At 43.3% G+C, this 14,081-nt stretch overlaps 1 protein-coding gene across 1 annotated transcript; it reads right to left on the bottom strand.

Annotated features, from left to right (window-relative positions):
- Window positions 1–3,035: 3,035 nt before the first annotated feature.
- LOC310777313 (uncharacterized protein) lies at window positions 3,036–12,025 on the bottom strand (the record flags this gene model as incomplete). Its single annotated transcript, XM_083637639.1, has 7 exons — window positions 3,036–4,361; window positions 5,790–5,886; window positions 6,291–6,374; window positions 6,871–6,950; window positions 8,130–8,151; window positions 9,210–9,269; window positions 11,962–12,025. The coding sequence occupies 7 exons, from the start codon at window positions 12,023–12,025 to the stop codon at window positions 4,202–4,204; spliced, it is 567 nt and encodes a 188-aa protein (XP_083493765.1). The 3' UTR covers window positions 3,036–4,201.
- Between the last annotated feature and the right edge of the window lie 2,056 nt (window positions 12,026–14,081).

The raw sequence follows: 14,081 nt of genomic DNA, 5'->3' as shown, positions 1-14,081 counted from the left end.
CGCTAGTTTCTGAGATAATATATAGTGTGGCATATACCTGTGAATAACATATTCTTACCTGGAAATCACACATCGATCCGTAGGCCAGCTCTGAGTCTGTTTACATTTCGGGCGGAGGGGCTGCATGGGCACATTGGTTGTAGCCATTTGCGTGCTAGCAGTACTGAAATGAAGTGTTAGCTCATGTGCTAACAACAAAGGTCGCAGAGTGATGACGCCATCTGTTGCACTGCGCATGTGCTCTGTGTGCTAAGCTGGTTGGCTGATGGAGTGGTCTATCAAGGGAGGTACACCCGCCCCTCCCCGACGGCAGAAACCGGTTTGAATGGCTCGATCTCCAGACTGTAGTGACTGAGAACAGGTCTGAGAGCAGGTCACGTGGAGGCTGGGTTCACCCAGGCTACATAAGGCCAGTGAAACAAATAGCAATAAGAGCTGCAACCTTAGGGCTAGCTAGGGCTGGGCGATATATCGAATATACTCGATGTATCGCGGCTTGTGCCACGTGAGATGTAGAAATGACTATATCCCGAACATTCGAGTATAATTGTCACGCATTGTTTATAACTTAAGCCGCCGGCATGACTCGCTTCACGTTTCCTCGTGTCAGCTCTCCCTCTCAAGGGAGAGCTCTGTCACACTCAGGAAGGGAGGGGGAATCACATGGATACGTCAAACGCGTCAAACCGTGTCAGACACACCCGTTCCCACCAACCAACCCAAGCAGCTGGCAGTGTGGCTGTTGACAGTTTCAAATTATAACAAAACAACCACTATTGCAATTTGCAATACATGTCCCGCAAGGTTTCTGAGATTAGGGGAAAGTCTGAGCTGGCGTTACGCTAAACCAAACGTGGGGAGGAGGCAGCGGATTTGTTTGGCGTTAACGTTAGCTGTTGTGGTCGGGGCTAACGTTAGCTAGCTGGTTGTGGCTACCTAGTTGCAGGCAGCGCTCCACAAGCTTGTTGTGACCAAAATCCCCACATTTAAAGCACTTCATACTCCCAGAGCTGGCGTAAACCATAGAGAACCTCATGCATTACTCAAAATGAAACGTCCAGGGTTTGTGTCTCCAAAAGCAACTAACGCTAACGTTACATGCAAGGTAACGTGAAGCTAACGTAGCGAGCTGCGGGGCAGTCATGATCTATAAGGAAAACGAATGCGCACATTTAGCCTACATAAAAGTCAACATCACATAGTGTCTTTTCTTTAATCTAGAGGCAGCATTTTTCAGTCAAAAGTGAAACGACACAGATATGATGGCGTATAGTGAGGCTTTCCATGCCTCACTATAGAACTGGCCCCAATGCAAAATTCAGACAGCTTATATGTTGCCGTCATGCCAATAAGAGTCTAAATTTAATTTTGTATGTTTTATCTGCAGACTAAGCAGCTAGGCTTTCGGTTCTATTGAGTGATACACTTTACTAAAACAATCATATTATATCAGAAGTGTTGTTGTGTTCACAATAGTGATGTCAGATTTGCTTAGGTCAGAGCTATGGAATATTAAATCATCCATCTTTGCTCACTACATCTGCCCTTTCTTTCTTCTTCTTTTCTACCCCAGGTGTGCATAAAATACAGGTTAACTCATTCACCGCCAGTTTAGGACTGCCAATATTTAGCACAGGCCAAAGATTTTCATAATTGTTGGTCATCTTTCAAGACCCACAGTAAATTATCTATTAGCACCAAAGTGATTTGCAATACCTCAAAATGAAGATGTACGTCTCTGGGTTCACCAGGAAAAAAAAAGTGAGCTTTTAGCATGTTCTGTACTCTACTTATAGCCATTTATATACACCCTGTTTTCACCCAAAAAGTCTCTGTGAGAAAAGAAATTGCAGAAAATGGCATTTATGTACACCCCTTACGAAAAAGTCACATGTGGAAATCACATGTGATTTTGAAATATGTGGTTTTTGGACACACGTTTCGTGTGACTCAACCACATGTTTTAATATCACATGTGGATGTTCACATGTCAAGCCACATGTGGAAGTCACATGTGATTTTGAAATGCCACATGTGATTGACATGTGGTTTTAATTGTGTGGAATTGTGTGGAAAATCACATGTGATTATGGAATATATGTGGTTTTTGGACACATGTTTCGTGTGATTCAGACCACATGTGATTGACATGTGGTTTTAATATCACATGTGGGAATATTCACATGTGGATACTCACATGTGGAAAATCACATGTGATTTTGGAATATATGTGGTTTTTGGACACATGTTTTGTGTGATTCAGACCACATGTGATTGACATGTGGTTTTAATATCACATGTGGATATTCACATGTGGAAAATCACATGTGATTCTGGAATATATGTGGTTTTTGGACACATGTTTCGTGTGATTAAGACCACATGTGATCGACATGTGGTTTTAATATCACATGTGGGAATATTCACATGTGGATATCCACATGTGACCTTGAACCACATGTGGTTTTAGGACACGTGGTTTTGTTATTCCCTCCACATGTGAATATTCCCACATGATATTAAAACCAAATGTGATTCAATATGTTGTGGACCACATGTGGTTTTGGCACACGTTTTGGTTTTTCACATGTGATTCAACATGTGGTTGAAATGTGTAATTTCCATGTCCAACAACCACATGTGGTTCAAGATCACATGTGGGAATATTCACATGTGGTTGAAACACATGAACCTTCCAACATGATCTTGAACCACATTTGATTGTTGGGACATGTGTTACATGCCAATTGGAATAACATGTGAAAAACCAAAACACATTTCTCCAAAACCACATGTGGAAAACATAGAATCACACATGGTTTCAACATTACATGTGGGAATATTCCCATGTGGATGGAATAACATGAACAACAAGATCACATGTCCTAAGATCACATGTGGGAACATTCACATGTATTAGTAGACAACCACATGTGAATGATCCCTTCTTTGACACATTTTCCACATAATTTCAGATTACATACAATTTGACACATACCAGTAGGTTATTTACAACACATGTACAAGAATAAAATTATCTTATTTATTAACAAAACTTCACCTTTTCATAACTGCATTTATCATACATCTCTAGAAAAGGGAGTGATTGACAGATCGCATGTACAGTGATCACGGAACAATTGCAGGTGAAGCTGCAGCTCTGATGGATGAAAAATAAAGATGGCAACAGCCACCACTTCAACTCCAAACGGGAGACCAAAATCAAAGGGAGTGATTGACAGATTGCATGTACATGTACAGTGATCATGGAACAATTGCAGGTGAAGCTGCAGCTCTGATGGATGAAAAATAAAGATGGCAACAGCCACCACTTCAACTCCAAACGGGAGACCAAAATCAAAGGGAGTGACTTGACAGATCGCATGTACAGTGATCATGAACAATAGCAGGCGGAGCTGCAGCTTTGGGAAACCCCCCAAGGATGAAAAATAAAGATGGCAACAGCCACCACTTCAACTCCAAACGGGAGACCAAAATCAAAGGGAGTGATTGACAGATTGCATGTACATGTACAGTGATCATGGAACAATTGCAGGTGAAGCTGCAGCTCTGATGGATGAAAAATAAAGATGGCAACAGCCACTTTTTGGGGAGTTTAGCTCGATTGCCATTTTGTCCCCACTTACCCTAAATATACACTGTCTTTACGGTCACTCTCGATGCAGTATGGAGAGAGGGGTCATATTTAGCGATACAACAGTGGAGGCGGCACTACCGTTCAAAGGCAACAAAACACAGCGCCTAAAGCTCTATGCACATGTGTACATGTTGTGACTAGTTTATTCACCATGCTATGAAATAAGAATCCATAGTTGCATTAAACATTATTTCCATAGTAAATCCATACCGGGTCACTTCCTTGTTTGTCTGTGGACAGCGCTTCCACACATGCGTTATTTGCACATGCGCTGTACACCCGGCAGCGATGTTTACTAAATATTTATTTACCTCAAAAAATTGTTTTTCTGCATTTTGGATTAGTACCCGAGTCACAAGATGTACATAGAGCTTTTTGGCACTTTGTTTTGTTGCCTTTGAACGGCAGTACCGTTCTATCGCTAAATATGACCCCTCTCTCCATACTGCATCGAGAGTGACTGTAAAGACAGTGTATATTGGGGGGATATGGCAATCGAGCTAAACTCCCCAAAAAGTGGCCTATCCCTTTGTAATAACTATGCTAGGGTGTCATGTGAGCTTCTTGTGAGCCTTCAGAACTTGGGGCTGTCATGTCCCTTTCAGGGACAGCTTCCTGTGAGACTTCAGAACTTGGGGGTGTCATGTCCCTTTCAGGAACACCTTCTCTGCCGCTGACAAGTCTTCTGATCTTGTTGGTTCCCCTGTGAAAAATTAAATATCATTAGAATAGCCCCGTGAAAATTTTAATATCATTAGAATAATCAAGGCAATTTCACAAACATACTGGGGTATTACAACCAAAACTAGGCAAACCTAGTGTAGTCCGGCTGTGAACTGAAACATTTGATTCAGGACTTTATATTCACAAATGGTCCCATAACTTACACAAAATCTATGATGCATAGAGCAACATTCTCAGAATTTTGGGCAACACCCTATGCCCTAAAACAGATGCTGTAAAATGTGCCATGGATAATGGATGGAGATGCAATAAATCCAACAGAAAATGCTACAACAGAATCTGTGCCCCTACGCCCCGACTACAATTACAGCTCTATTATGAAACGAATACAACCCTAACACTGCAGGGGAAAAAAGAGCGATACAGGCAGAGAGATACACCAGATATCAGACCAGAACACTAATTGAGCACAGATCGGCTCTTCTCCTTTCAGAGAGAGCCTGGAGATGCAAGGTTAGCCTTCTTCTAATGGCTTTTCGGCAGAGAGGATGATGCCTTGTGGCACATCCCCTCCACCCCTTCATGCTCAGAACGCCCACGAGTTTAGCCTCAGGCAGGAAAATGTTTATCACATCACTGATGACTAGGGGTGTCACGATACACTCAGTTCACGATACGATACGTATCACGATACTGGGTTCACGATAACGATACGATACGATACGATTTTAACAATATTTTTTTAAACTTGAATAATGACAATATATGACTGGAAAAGTAGTATTTTATTTGAAATGCACAAATACAAAACATGCTGTTGTGGGAAATTGTTATTACAATAACAACTAGAAAAAACATGAGATTGGAGATAAGGCTTATCTTGAAATAGAATGAGTTACACCGTCACTTAGATTTACTTTGAACTAAAAGGTTTCTCAGCAGTATAAATTCTCATTATGCATCTTCAGTTTTTCTTCAAACTCAAACAACAAGACTTTTCTTAGTCTATTTTTTATGCATCTTCAGTTTTTCCTGTCAAGTAAACAGTTTTGCCAGAAACTCAATTGAATGGTTTCTCTCCTGTATAACTTCTCATGTGTCTCTTCAGAGACTTGTTCAACTGAACTACTTTCCACACATTGAACTTCAACAAACAAAGACGTTTCTTTGTCTACTTAAAAAAAAAAAAAAAAAAAAAAATTTTTTTTTTTTTTTTTTTTCACGATATGAGATTTCATCTCAACGATACATATCGTGACGTTTTACTATCGCGAAATTTCGTGGGACGATATATTGTGACACCCCTACTGATGACATCACAATCGTGACAGACACCGCCAATTTTAATTAAGATATATCAATATAATATAAGCATGAATTAAGGTCAGGTTACATTCTATACGTTTTACACCCACTTTCAGTGATAGAGAAAACTAGAGAAACTTACTGTTCTTTGTCGCACTGCCTCACATCCCTCAACTTCTGGGCCATGCACTGTCTGATTAGAACCTCACTGGTGTTTGGGAACACAGCTTGCACTTGGTCTGTTGGAACAACAACAAAATACAAATTTACTTCAAGGTAAATTAAATTAAATAACTTAAGTTAACAAACAAAACAAAAAGACAGACCTCTTGACCAGAATATTTATTTTACACTATATTTTAGGCACTGTGTTTTGTTGACTTTGAGCCGCGATCCGCTTGGTCCTGTTTTAGTGCTGTCCATTTAACTACTGCACACCCCGACCCTCCAAACTGCACGGACAGTTGCTGTGAAGACGTGTATATCGATGTTTATTGGGGGCGATATGGAAAATTCGCTAAACTCCCCAAAAAGTGGCCTATCCATTTAAGTTTTTCAACTTATATCATCAAATGATGGTACTAACATGCATTGTCTGTGATCAGATTGCAATCCGATAGTGTGCTTGAAAACATTAGCATACCGTTGTTGCAGAGATCACGGGTCCCAGGCTGCTCCGCCGTTTCATGGGGAAGGGGTGGGGTGGTGCTGGTGGAGGCAGCAGTGGCTTCAGGAGACGACAGGAGAGACAGAGGCAGAGGGAAAGACAGTAGAGAGGCAGAGAAGGAGACAGGGATAGAGGTCATTATCACCTGACACTAACATGCATTTTTTTCTGAGATCAGACTGCAGCGCATCAGAGTCAAAGTAGCAAAAAATAAATATAAAAAAATATAAAAAATAAATAGATAAATGTATTTATTCCAAATCTATTTTTTTGACTAAATAATATTATATAGTATTTGTGTATTTAAATTAATATCCTTGCTTCTTTGTATACCACTATGCTGAGAACATCTGCACTATATTTGCAGAGCCTATTTGAATGTTGTTGTTTTTTAGTCACATTTGCAGGGTTCTCATACCTCCTAAAAATCAAATTCAAAGACTTTGCAAGGAATTTCCAGACCCAATTCTCTTAAATTTGAGGGCCGGGCAGAACTTTCAAAATAATGTAATGAGAACCATGTGCTGATTTTGTAAGGACTAAATAAGGACCCTACCGTTGTTGGGAGAGGGGACAGGGTCCCAGTCCGCTCCGGCACTTCGTGTGTGGGTGGGGTGTTGGTGGAGACGGCAGTGGCTTCAGGAGACGACGGGAGACACAGGCAGAGAGAGAGAGAGGAAAGAGACACAGAGGAGAGAGAGAGGCAGAGACAGGGATAGAGGCCATTGACGCCTGGCGTATTTTCTGTGATCAGATTGCAATCGGATAGTGCTTGACCACATTAACCTGATTTAATTTACACCTGGTAATAATGTATCTCCAGTGTTCACATTGAAATCAGGTAAGCTCCATAGCATAGAGCAGTAGAAAAACTGCAGTGACTGTTGTTGTATGTGGATTGAGAGGATGCATTGCATGTACACTTGTGTTCAATGTGGTCACAATTAGAGATGCAACGGTATGAGTTTTTGATATTGGTATGATAACCTTGGACAAAAATACCACGGTTTCACGGTATTGCGGACCTTTATGTGTTATTGTGAAATCTGGCAACAAAAAAATAGCCTACATAAAAAAAAATTGCGGTTGAACCAAATGCATTTTATTTTATTTAATCTAATTAACTCATGTAAAATTAAAACACACATGCTTATCTTTTGTCAAATCGGATTGGACACTGGACATAAATGATTGTTTCAATGTTAATGCGCACACACACACACACACACACACACACACACACACACACACACACTTATTCGTATCCAAAAGTACTATAGGGCAAATATTAGAGATCCAGATATTTTTGAAGAAAGTTGCTGTACAGCACAGTCTATGATAGAACAGACACTGGATGCTTGTGTGTATCCATCCTCACTCTGTCTTGGGGACGTTTAGCCTACACCCTTACTTTCAAGTGGTCAAGCACTACCCGATTGCAATCTGATCACATCTGATCACAGAAAACACATGTTAATGCCAGGTGTAAATGGCCACATAGAGACAGAGGGGGATAGATATGATGGGCACCACTGCTAATTATTTAGCTAAAGCTAGCTACAGCAGGGTTCATACAGACATCACATTACAAGATTACATTTAAAGACTTTCAAGTACTCTTTCAAGCACTTGGTTTGGAAATAGGCTATTTTCAAGGTGCAGTACTTGATCCCCCCCCTCAAAATCAAAGCACTTCAAGGAACCCTGTTACAGTGAATAAAACAAGTATAGCTACACATTCACTTACACTATAGGCAGCACACTGCATTAGAGGGGATTTAGAACCACAACCCTTATGATATTAACAGAACTTACCACAATGTATCCAGAGGTTGCACTGCAAGAGAAAAGGAAAATTCAATATTTAGCAAGCTAACTTTTGACAAAGTCAGGCCTTAACAATAAAAGTAACAAACAGCACTTGCCAGATTATGTTTCCACATATTTTCCTTAGCATGGGAAGCTGCCAGCTAGCTCACGTTTTATTTTCTGTGTGCTGGAGGCATTTTCATGGCACAATTGTGTCAAACAATGCACTGTTAGCAGCATGTGTTACAGGTCTCGGGCTGAGATCCCATAAACAGGTAACATCCTGTAAAAACAGGAGAAGGAATGAGACACGGACAAGGTGCTATGTTTACTTGCAGCTCCGCTCATCACAATTTATTTTATATTGTGCAAAATATATCTTTTTTTCTTTCTCTTTGTATTTTGTTTCCATATGTCAATGTTACTTTAACAATTCACATTTTCAACATATCCAAAAATATAATCAAACAGGCTATAGTCACAAATCTTATTCACATTCAAAATAAACAAACATTTCCATGTTCCATTTCCTGAGTTCAATCAGTGTACTAAGGCATGAATAAATCCTCATTCAGTCTATAAAGTTAGCTAATGTTTCATTTACCACCACATTCCTACATTAGGCTACTAAGAAATGCAGAATCTCTAGGTTTTAACCTCTCATAGTGCAAAGAAATAAACGAAATTAACAGTACTAGCAACTACACATTGCTACTATGGCTGTGCCATTTCAATGAGAACATATGAGCTGACTTACAAAAACGAACTTTAGTGCTTCTAAATTCTAACTAACATCACCACATATTCACTAAAACAGTTGTGTTCCCAAAACAATAATGCTTTACCAAAAACGAAATGTGCTGGAGCTTAAAACCTAAGACCTGTTTGGCTTTTACCATGTTTAGAAAGAAACGTTTACAGCCGGCGCCATTTTGCATCACGTTACAGTACAAACAAAAACGTTTTTCTACTTGTTCACAAAACCATCTAAATGCAGTCATTACACTTGCAAAATCGATCTACTACTTAGTTTAAATGTTAAGCAACGTGTATGTGCAGTTGTACAAGTGTTAATACTTTACCAACCTGTCAAAACAGGAGAAGGAATGAGACACGGACAAGGTGCTATGTTTACTTGCAGCTCCGCTCATCACAATGAGGAAGCCAACGAGAGTCCGCTTGTAAAAACAAAGAGGGTCCGTCGGAGAAGCGCACCAAGTCACACTGCCCCCTGTTGGCAACACCGAAAACTCCGAAGTGAATTAAATCCTGTCATTTCACTAACAGGCTATAGATGACCCTTATGGCTGATTTTAGATTATTCCCCTAACAGAAATAACATTGTACAAATAAAAATATATACACTACTACATAAATGTGACAATACATTGTGTGGGTGTCACACATGCAATGCAGACCTTAGCTAACGTTGCACTAATAGACTACTGTTGCTCACGGAGGAAGAAAAAAGCATTGTATCTATGAATGGCAGGCTTACTACATGCTGCATAGTGTTGGAAGATCTTTCCTGCTTCTGCTCCCAGACCGTAGTCGAGAAGCACAGGGGAGGTTTCCTCTGTCCTCCAGGGCCGAAGTAGCTTACTTGCTAGCCTCGGGACCAACCACCCACAATACACAGCAGCGGGAGAAACAGTAGCACACCGGGACACACCTTCAGCCTTGAGATGATGTTGCATTTATTACCGACCACTTCTTCCGTACAGTACAGTTGTTATTATTATTCTATGTTACGTGCTAACTTTGCTATTAACGTTAGACTTGTCCGCTCATTCATTCACACGCAGCCTCTCCCTTGTCTTGCTGAGCGCGGTCTCACCCACGCACACACACACCCACTCGCTCTCTCTCGTTCCACCACGCACTCGCTACGTAAAACCACTAGCACCTCCCATTCTCTTAAATGGCTACGCACGTAGTTACCCTAATCCCATAACACTACCCCCACTCTGGATGGCAATTTTCAGCACAACAATTGCACTCCAGCACCGTAGATACAACATGTTTTCTTTTCTTAACATGCATTTAAGCAATCCTTATTGCATTCAGTCTAGGTGTAAGACAGTGGGCAATAGTAAAGGTACAGGTTTTCAGTGCTATCTAATTAAGTAGCAGCAACAAGCTTTCTAGAGTGAGCATATATCACAGTGAACATAAACCATCACAAAGGCATTCATAACACCCATAATACAGACTATGGCTTATCTTGAGCAAATTAGCGAGCGTGAAAATTCTATCTTAAACTTCTTTTAAGTCAAAAACATTACCCTCACAGGGAATTATAGCACAGCTTCAAGTTCTGATCACATCACATGTGGTATGCAAACCACTACTCAAAGCTTTTTTTTCTTTTTCTTTGAGAACATATAACATTTGGACAGCAGCGAAACATTGCAAAACATTTCTTCTCTTTCTTTCTCTGACCAAGGCAGCGCTCGGCTTGCACCTTGTCAGGATGAGTTATCCTTTGAACTCAGCAACTGTCCATCAAACTGTTCAACTCAGTGATCCACCCACTCACCATGCCTGGTGGGTGATCTTCGCCGGCGGTTCGGCCTTTGGGAACGAGGGCCCCGCTGATGTCGCGCCGCGACACCACCCCCACTATCCTCAGACTCCCTTCCAACCCCCAGTGGGGTTAGTCCTTCATCTCCTCTCCTCCTTTCATTATAACCGGAAGATTTTTCCAGAAGCCAACTGTATGAAGATGGCGGAGTGTCTCTTCGTGGCTTAAGAGACCGGATCCGGGGGGACCGGATCTGGGGGCCCTCGACTCCCCAAGTGGGGTCACTCCTCCGCCAGGTGACTCTCCTCGCCCCCCCCCCCCCCTGTGTCCCACAGTCCTCACACGCACTGCAGTAGTTCCGCACATCCTCCTTGTGTTTGCCCCAGTAGTGTCCCCCACGAACACGGCGGAGCGTCTCCTCAGGCCCGCGATGCCCGAGACAGCCGAGGCCCTTGTGCGCCCACCGCAGTACCAGCCCTCGGAGGGAGCTGGGTACAACCGTCTGGAACCCTCTTTTCTCCCCCCTCTCCAAAACTCCATCCTCACTCAGACGCAGCTTCGCAAACATATCCCACAGTCCCCTCGTGGCACCGGAAAACGTGTGAATCTCCTCCACAGGGGGCCGGCGTCCGGCCACCACCCACGTGTACACCGGACCGATATCCGCGTCCTCTGCCTGCCTGCGTTTCCACTCCTCCGCTTCGACCGACCAAATGGCCATGTCGCCCTCGCCCACCAGGTCCTCCTGTCCCCCTCCCCCAGGGGGCGGCGTGTTCAGGACAGCAGGGGGAACACCAACGACAGCGACCTCCACCTCCGCAGCAACCGTGGGGGGTGTGTAGCAGCTAGGTTGGGCCGGCTCCTCCCGCGGTAACCCCTCTCGCTCCCCCGGAGACACGAGCGTCGCTCCCCCGGCCGTAACAGCGTTGCAGGGGATGTCTCTCTCCTCCTTCTGGCGGTTCCCCTGGAGCACCGTTCTCCTGACCGGAACAACGTTCTCTTCTCTCCGTCCACTCACACTCTCAGTGCAGTCTCTGGCTAAGTGCTCCGGCGAACGGCAAGTCCAGCAGAGTCTCACCTGCCCGCCGCCCGCTCGTCTCTCTTCTCCCGCTGTCCTCCGATCTCCGACAGCCTTTTGACACTCTCTAGCCAGGTGTCCAATCGCGCCGCATGCCCAGCAGGCTCCCTGCTGTCCAGGTCGTTGTCCCGCGTACCTGGTCTGTTCCCCGGGACCGCTGCGACACCACCTTGCTCGGTGCCCCGGCTCCATGCATGTCCAGCACAGTCTCTCTTGCGGCTCCTCCGGCCGTGCACCACGCTGCGCCACCACCGCGCTCAGCAAGTCCACACGCTGCGTGACATCTCGTAGCGCCCGCATCAGCTCCTCTGCCCAGGCAGGCGTGGCTTCCAACAGCCGTCCGACCTCCTTCAACACACGGGCTTCCATGCCCGCCAGCATCGAGCTGAACGCCACTATAAGGGGACCCAGTATAAGCTCCTTCCCCCCGTTCAGCGACGGCCATTTTCCGTTGCGTAGTAGGCGTACCATCGCACGTGGTCTTCTTAGCAGTTAGCAATTAGCACCCCTGGTAGCTAGCTTTTAGCCAGGTGGGCTAGGTAATTGTCCCGGTTTATTTCACTGTTTTTGTGCTCACCACTGCTGCTTGTTGGACGTTAGAACGTCCTGCCGCGGTCGCCAGTGTTGGAAGATCTTTCCTGCTTCTGCTCCCAGACCGTAGTCGAGAAGCACAGGGGAGGTTTCCTCTGTCCTCCAGGGCCGAAGTAGCTTACTTGCTAGCCTCGGGACCAACCACCCACAATACACAGCAGCGGGAGAAACAGTAGCACACCGGGACACACCTTCAGCCTTGAGATGATGTTGCATTTATTACCGACCACTTCTTCCGTACAGTACAGTTGTTATTATTATTCTATGTTACGTGCTAACTTTGCTATTAACGTTAGACTTGTCCGCTCATTCATTCACACGCAGCCTCTCCCTTGTCTTGCTGAGCGCGGTCTCACCCACGCACACACACACCCACTCGCTCTCTCTCGTTCCACCACGCACTCGCTACGTAAAACCACTAGCACCTCCCATTCTCTTAAATGGCTACGCACGTAGTTACCCTAATCCCATAACAATAGCTTACGTTAGCTAACAGCTAGCTAACAGCAATTCCCACACAACTAACATTAAGCTAACTAACGCTAGCGAACTGTGATAACAATACCATGACCTCAACCACGAGTGCTCGTCTTATTTCCTTCAAAGCCCTTCAACCAAACCATGTAACGCTAGGTTAAGCTAACGTGATAGCCTAGCTACTTCAAACCAAGTTATTCTGTGCAGCTGGGGCTAGCATGCAGTAAACGTTAGATGCCCTAAACCAAACCATAGCAGTTGTTTTTTAACATTTGGCACGCAATGCAGACAATATATATAACATGCGCCATGTCGCCATCCAGGCGTTGTTGCTCGCTGAGACAAGAAAACTGCATTTTAATACATGACAGGCCTGACATATGCTACGTTAGCTAGCTAGATGCTAACGTTAGCTGTCGTCTATTCTGAGCTGACTGAGCCCATTACGTTAGCTGTCGTCTGTCTGGCCGAGTTGTTTTAACCTAAAATGAACGGCCAGTTTTGAAGAAAAACGTTACCAGTATGTAAAAATGTTTTGTCCTTACCTCAGACCTCAATGGCTTCACTCAGCACGGGACAGCAGTGCCGTGCGACTGGTGCAACTGCGGAGTGTGTTAAAAAGAATTGGAGGGAAATTAACAGATACTTTTATTCTCCGTTGTCAACACTGCGCATGCGCATGGATGTTTGATCTAATACTAGAGACTTGATGAAAACCACAAATTAAAGACTGATATCCCGCTGCCACTTTACGTTGTATCCGACAATAAAAAATGGTTCAACCATAAATATGAATAAAAAACTTTATATTAGATTATCAAATTATTAATTTTCAGCTATTGGAGTGGATACAATTAAAATTGAATGAAAAGCTGCATGCTTTTGTTTTATCAGTGCACACATTAAATTCTCACATGTGGAAAATGTTATTCACATGTGAATAAAGCATAATCACATGTGCGATTGCACGTTTCACATGTGACTTTGACACATGTAAAATTATCACATGTGGAAAATGTCTTTCACATGTGAATAAATCATAATCACATGTGAGATTGCAAGTTTCACATGTGACATTGACACACATAACATTTTCACATGTGGAAAATGTCATTCACATGTGAATAAATCATAATCACATGTGAGATTGCATGTTTCACATGTGACTTTGACACACATAACATTTTCACATGTGGAAAATGTCTTTCACATGTGAATAAATCATAATCACATGTGAGATTGCATGTTTCACATGTGACTTTGACACACATTAAATTCTCACATGTGG

Source organism: Poromitra crassiceps, assembly GCF_964638095.1.
Source record: "Poromitra crassiceps genome assembly, chromosome: 1".
In the NCBI taxonomy this organism is placed as follows: Eukaryota; Metazoa; Chordata; class Actinopteri; order Beryciformes; family Melamphaidae; genus Poromitra; species Poromitra crassiceps.
Note: the sequence above shows the minus strand (reverse complement) of the source record. Positions and strands in the feature narration are given on the sequence as shown.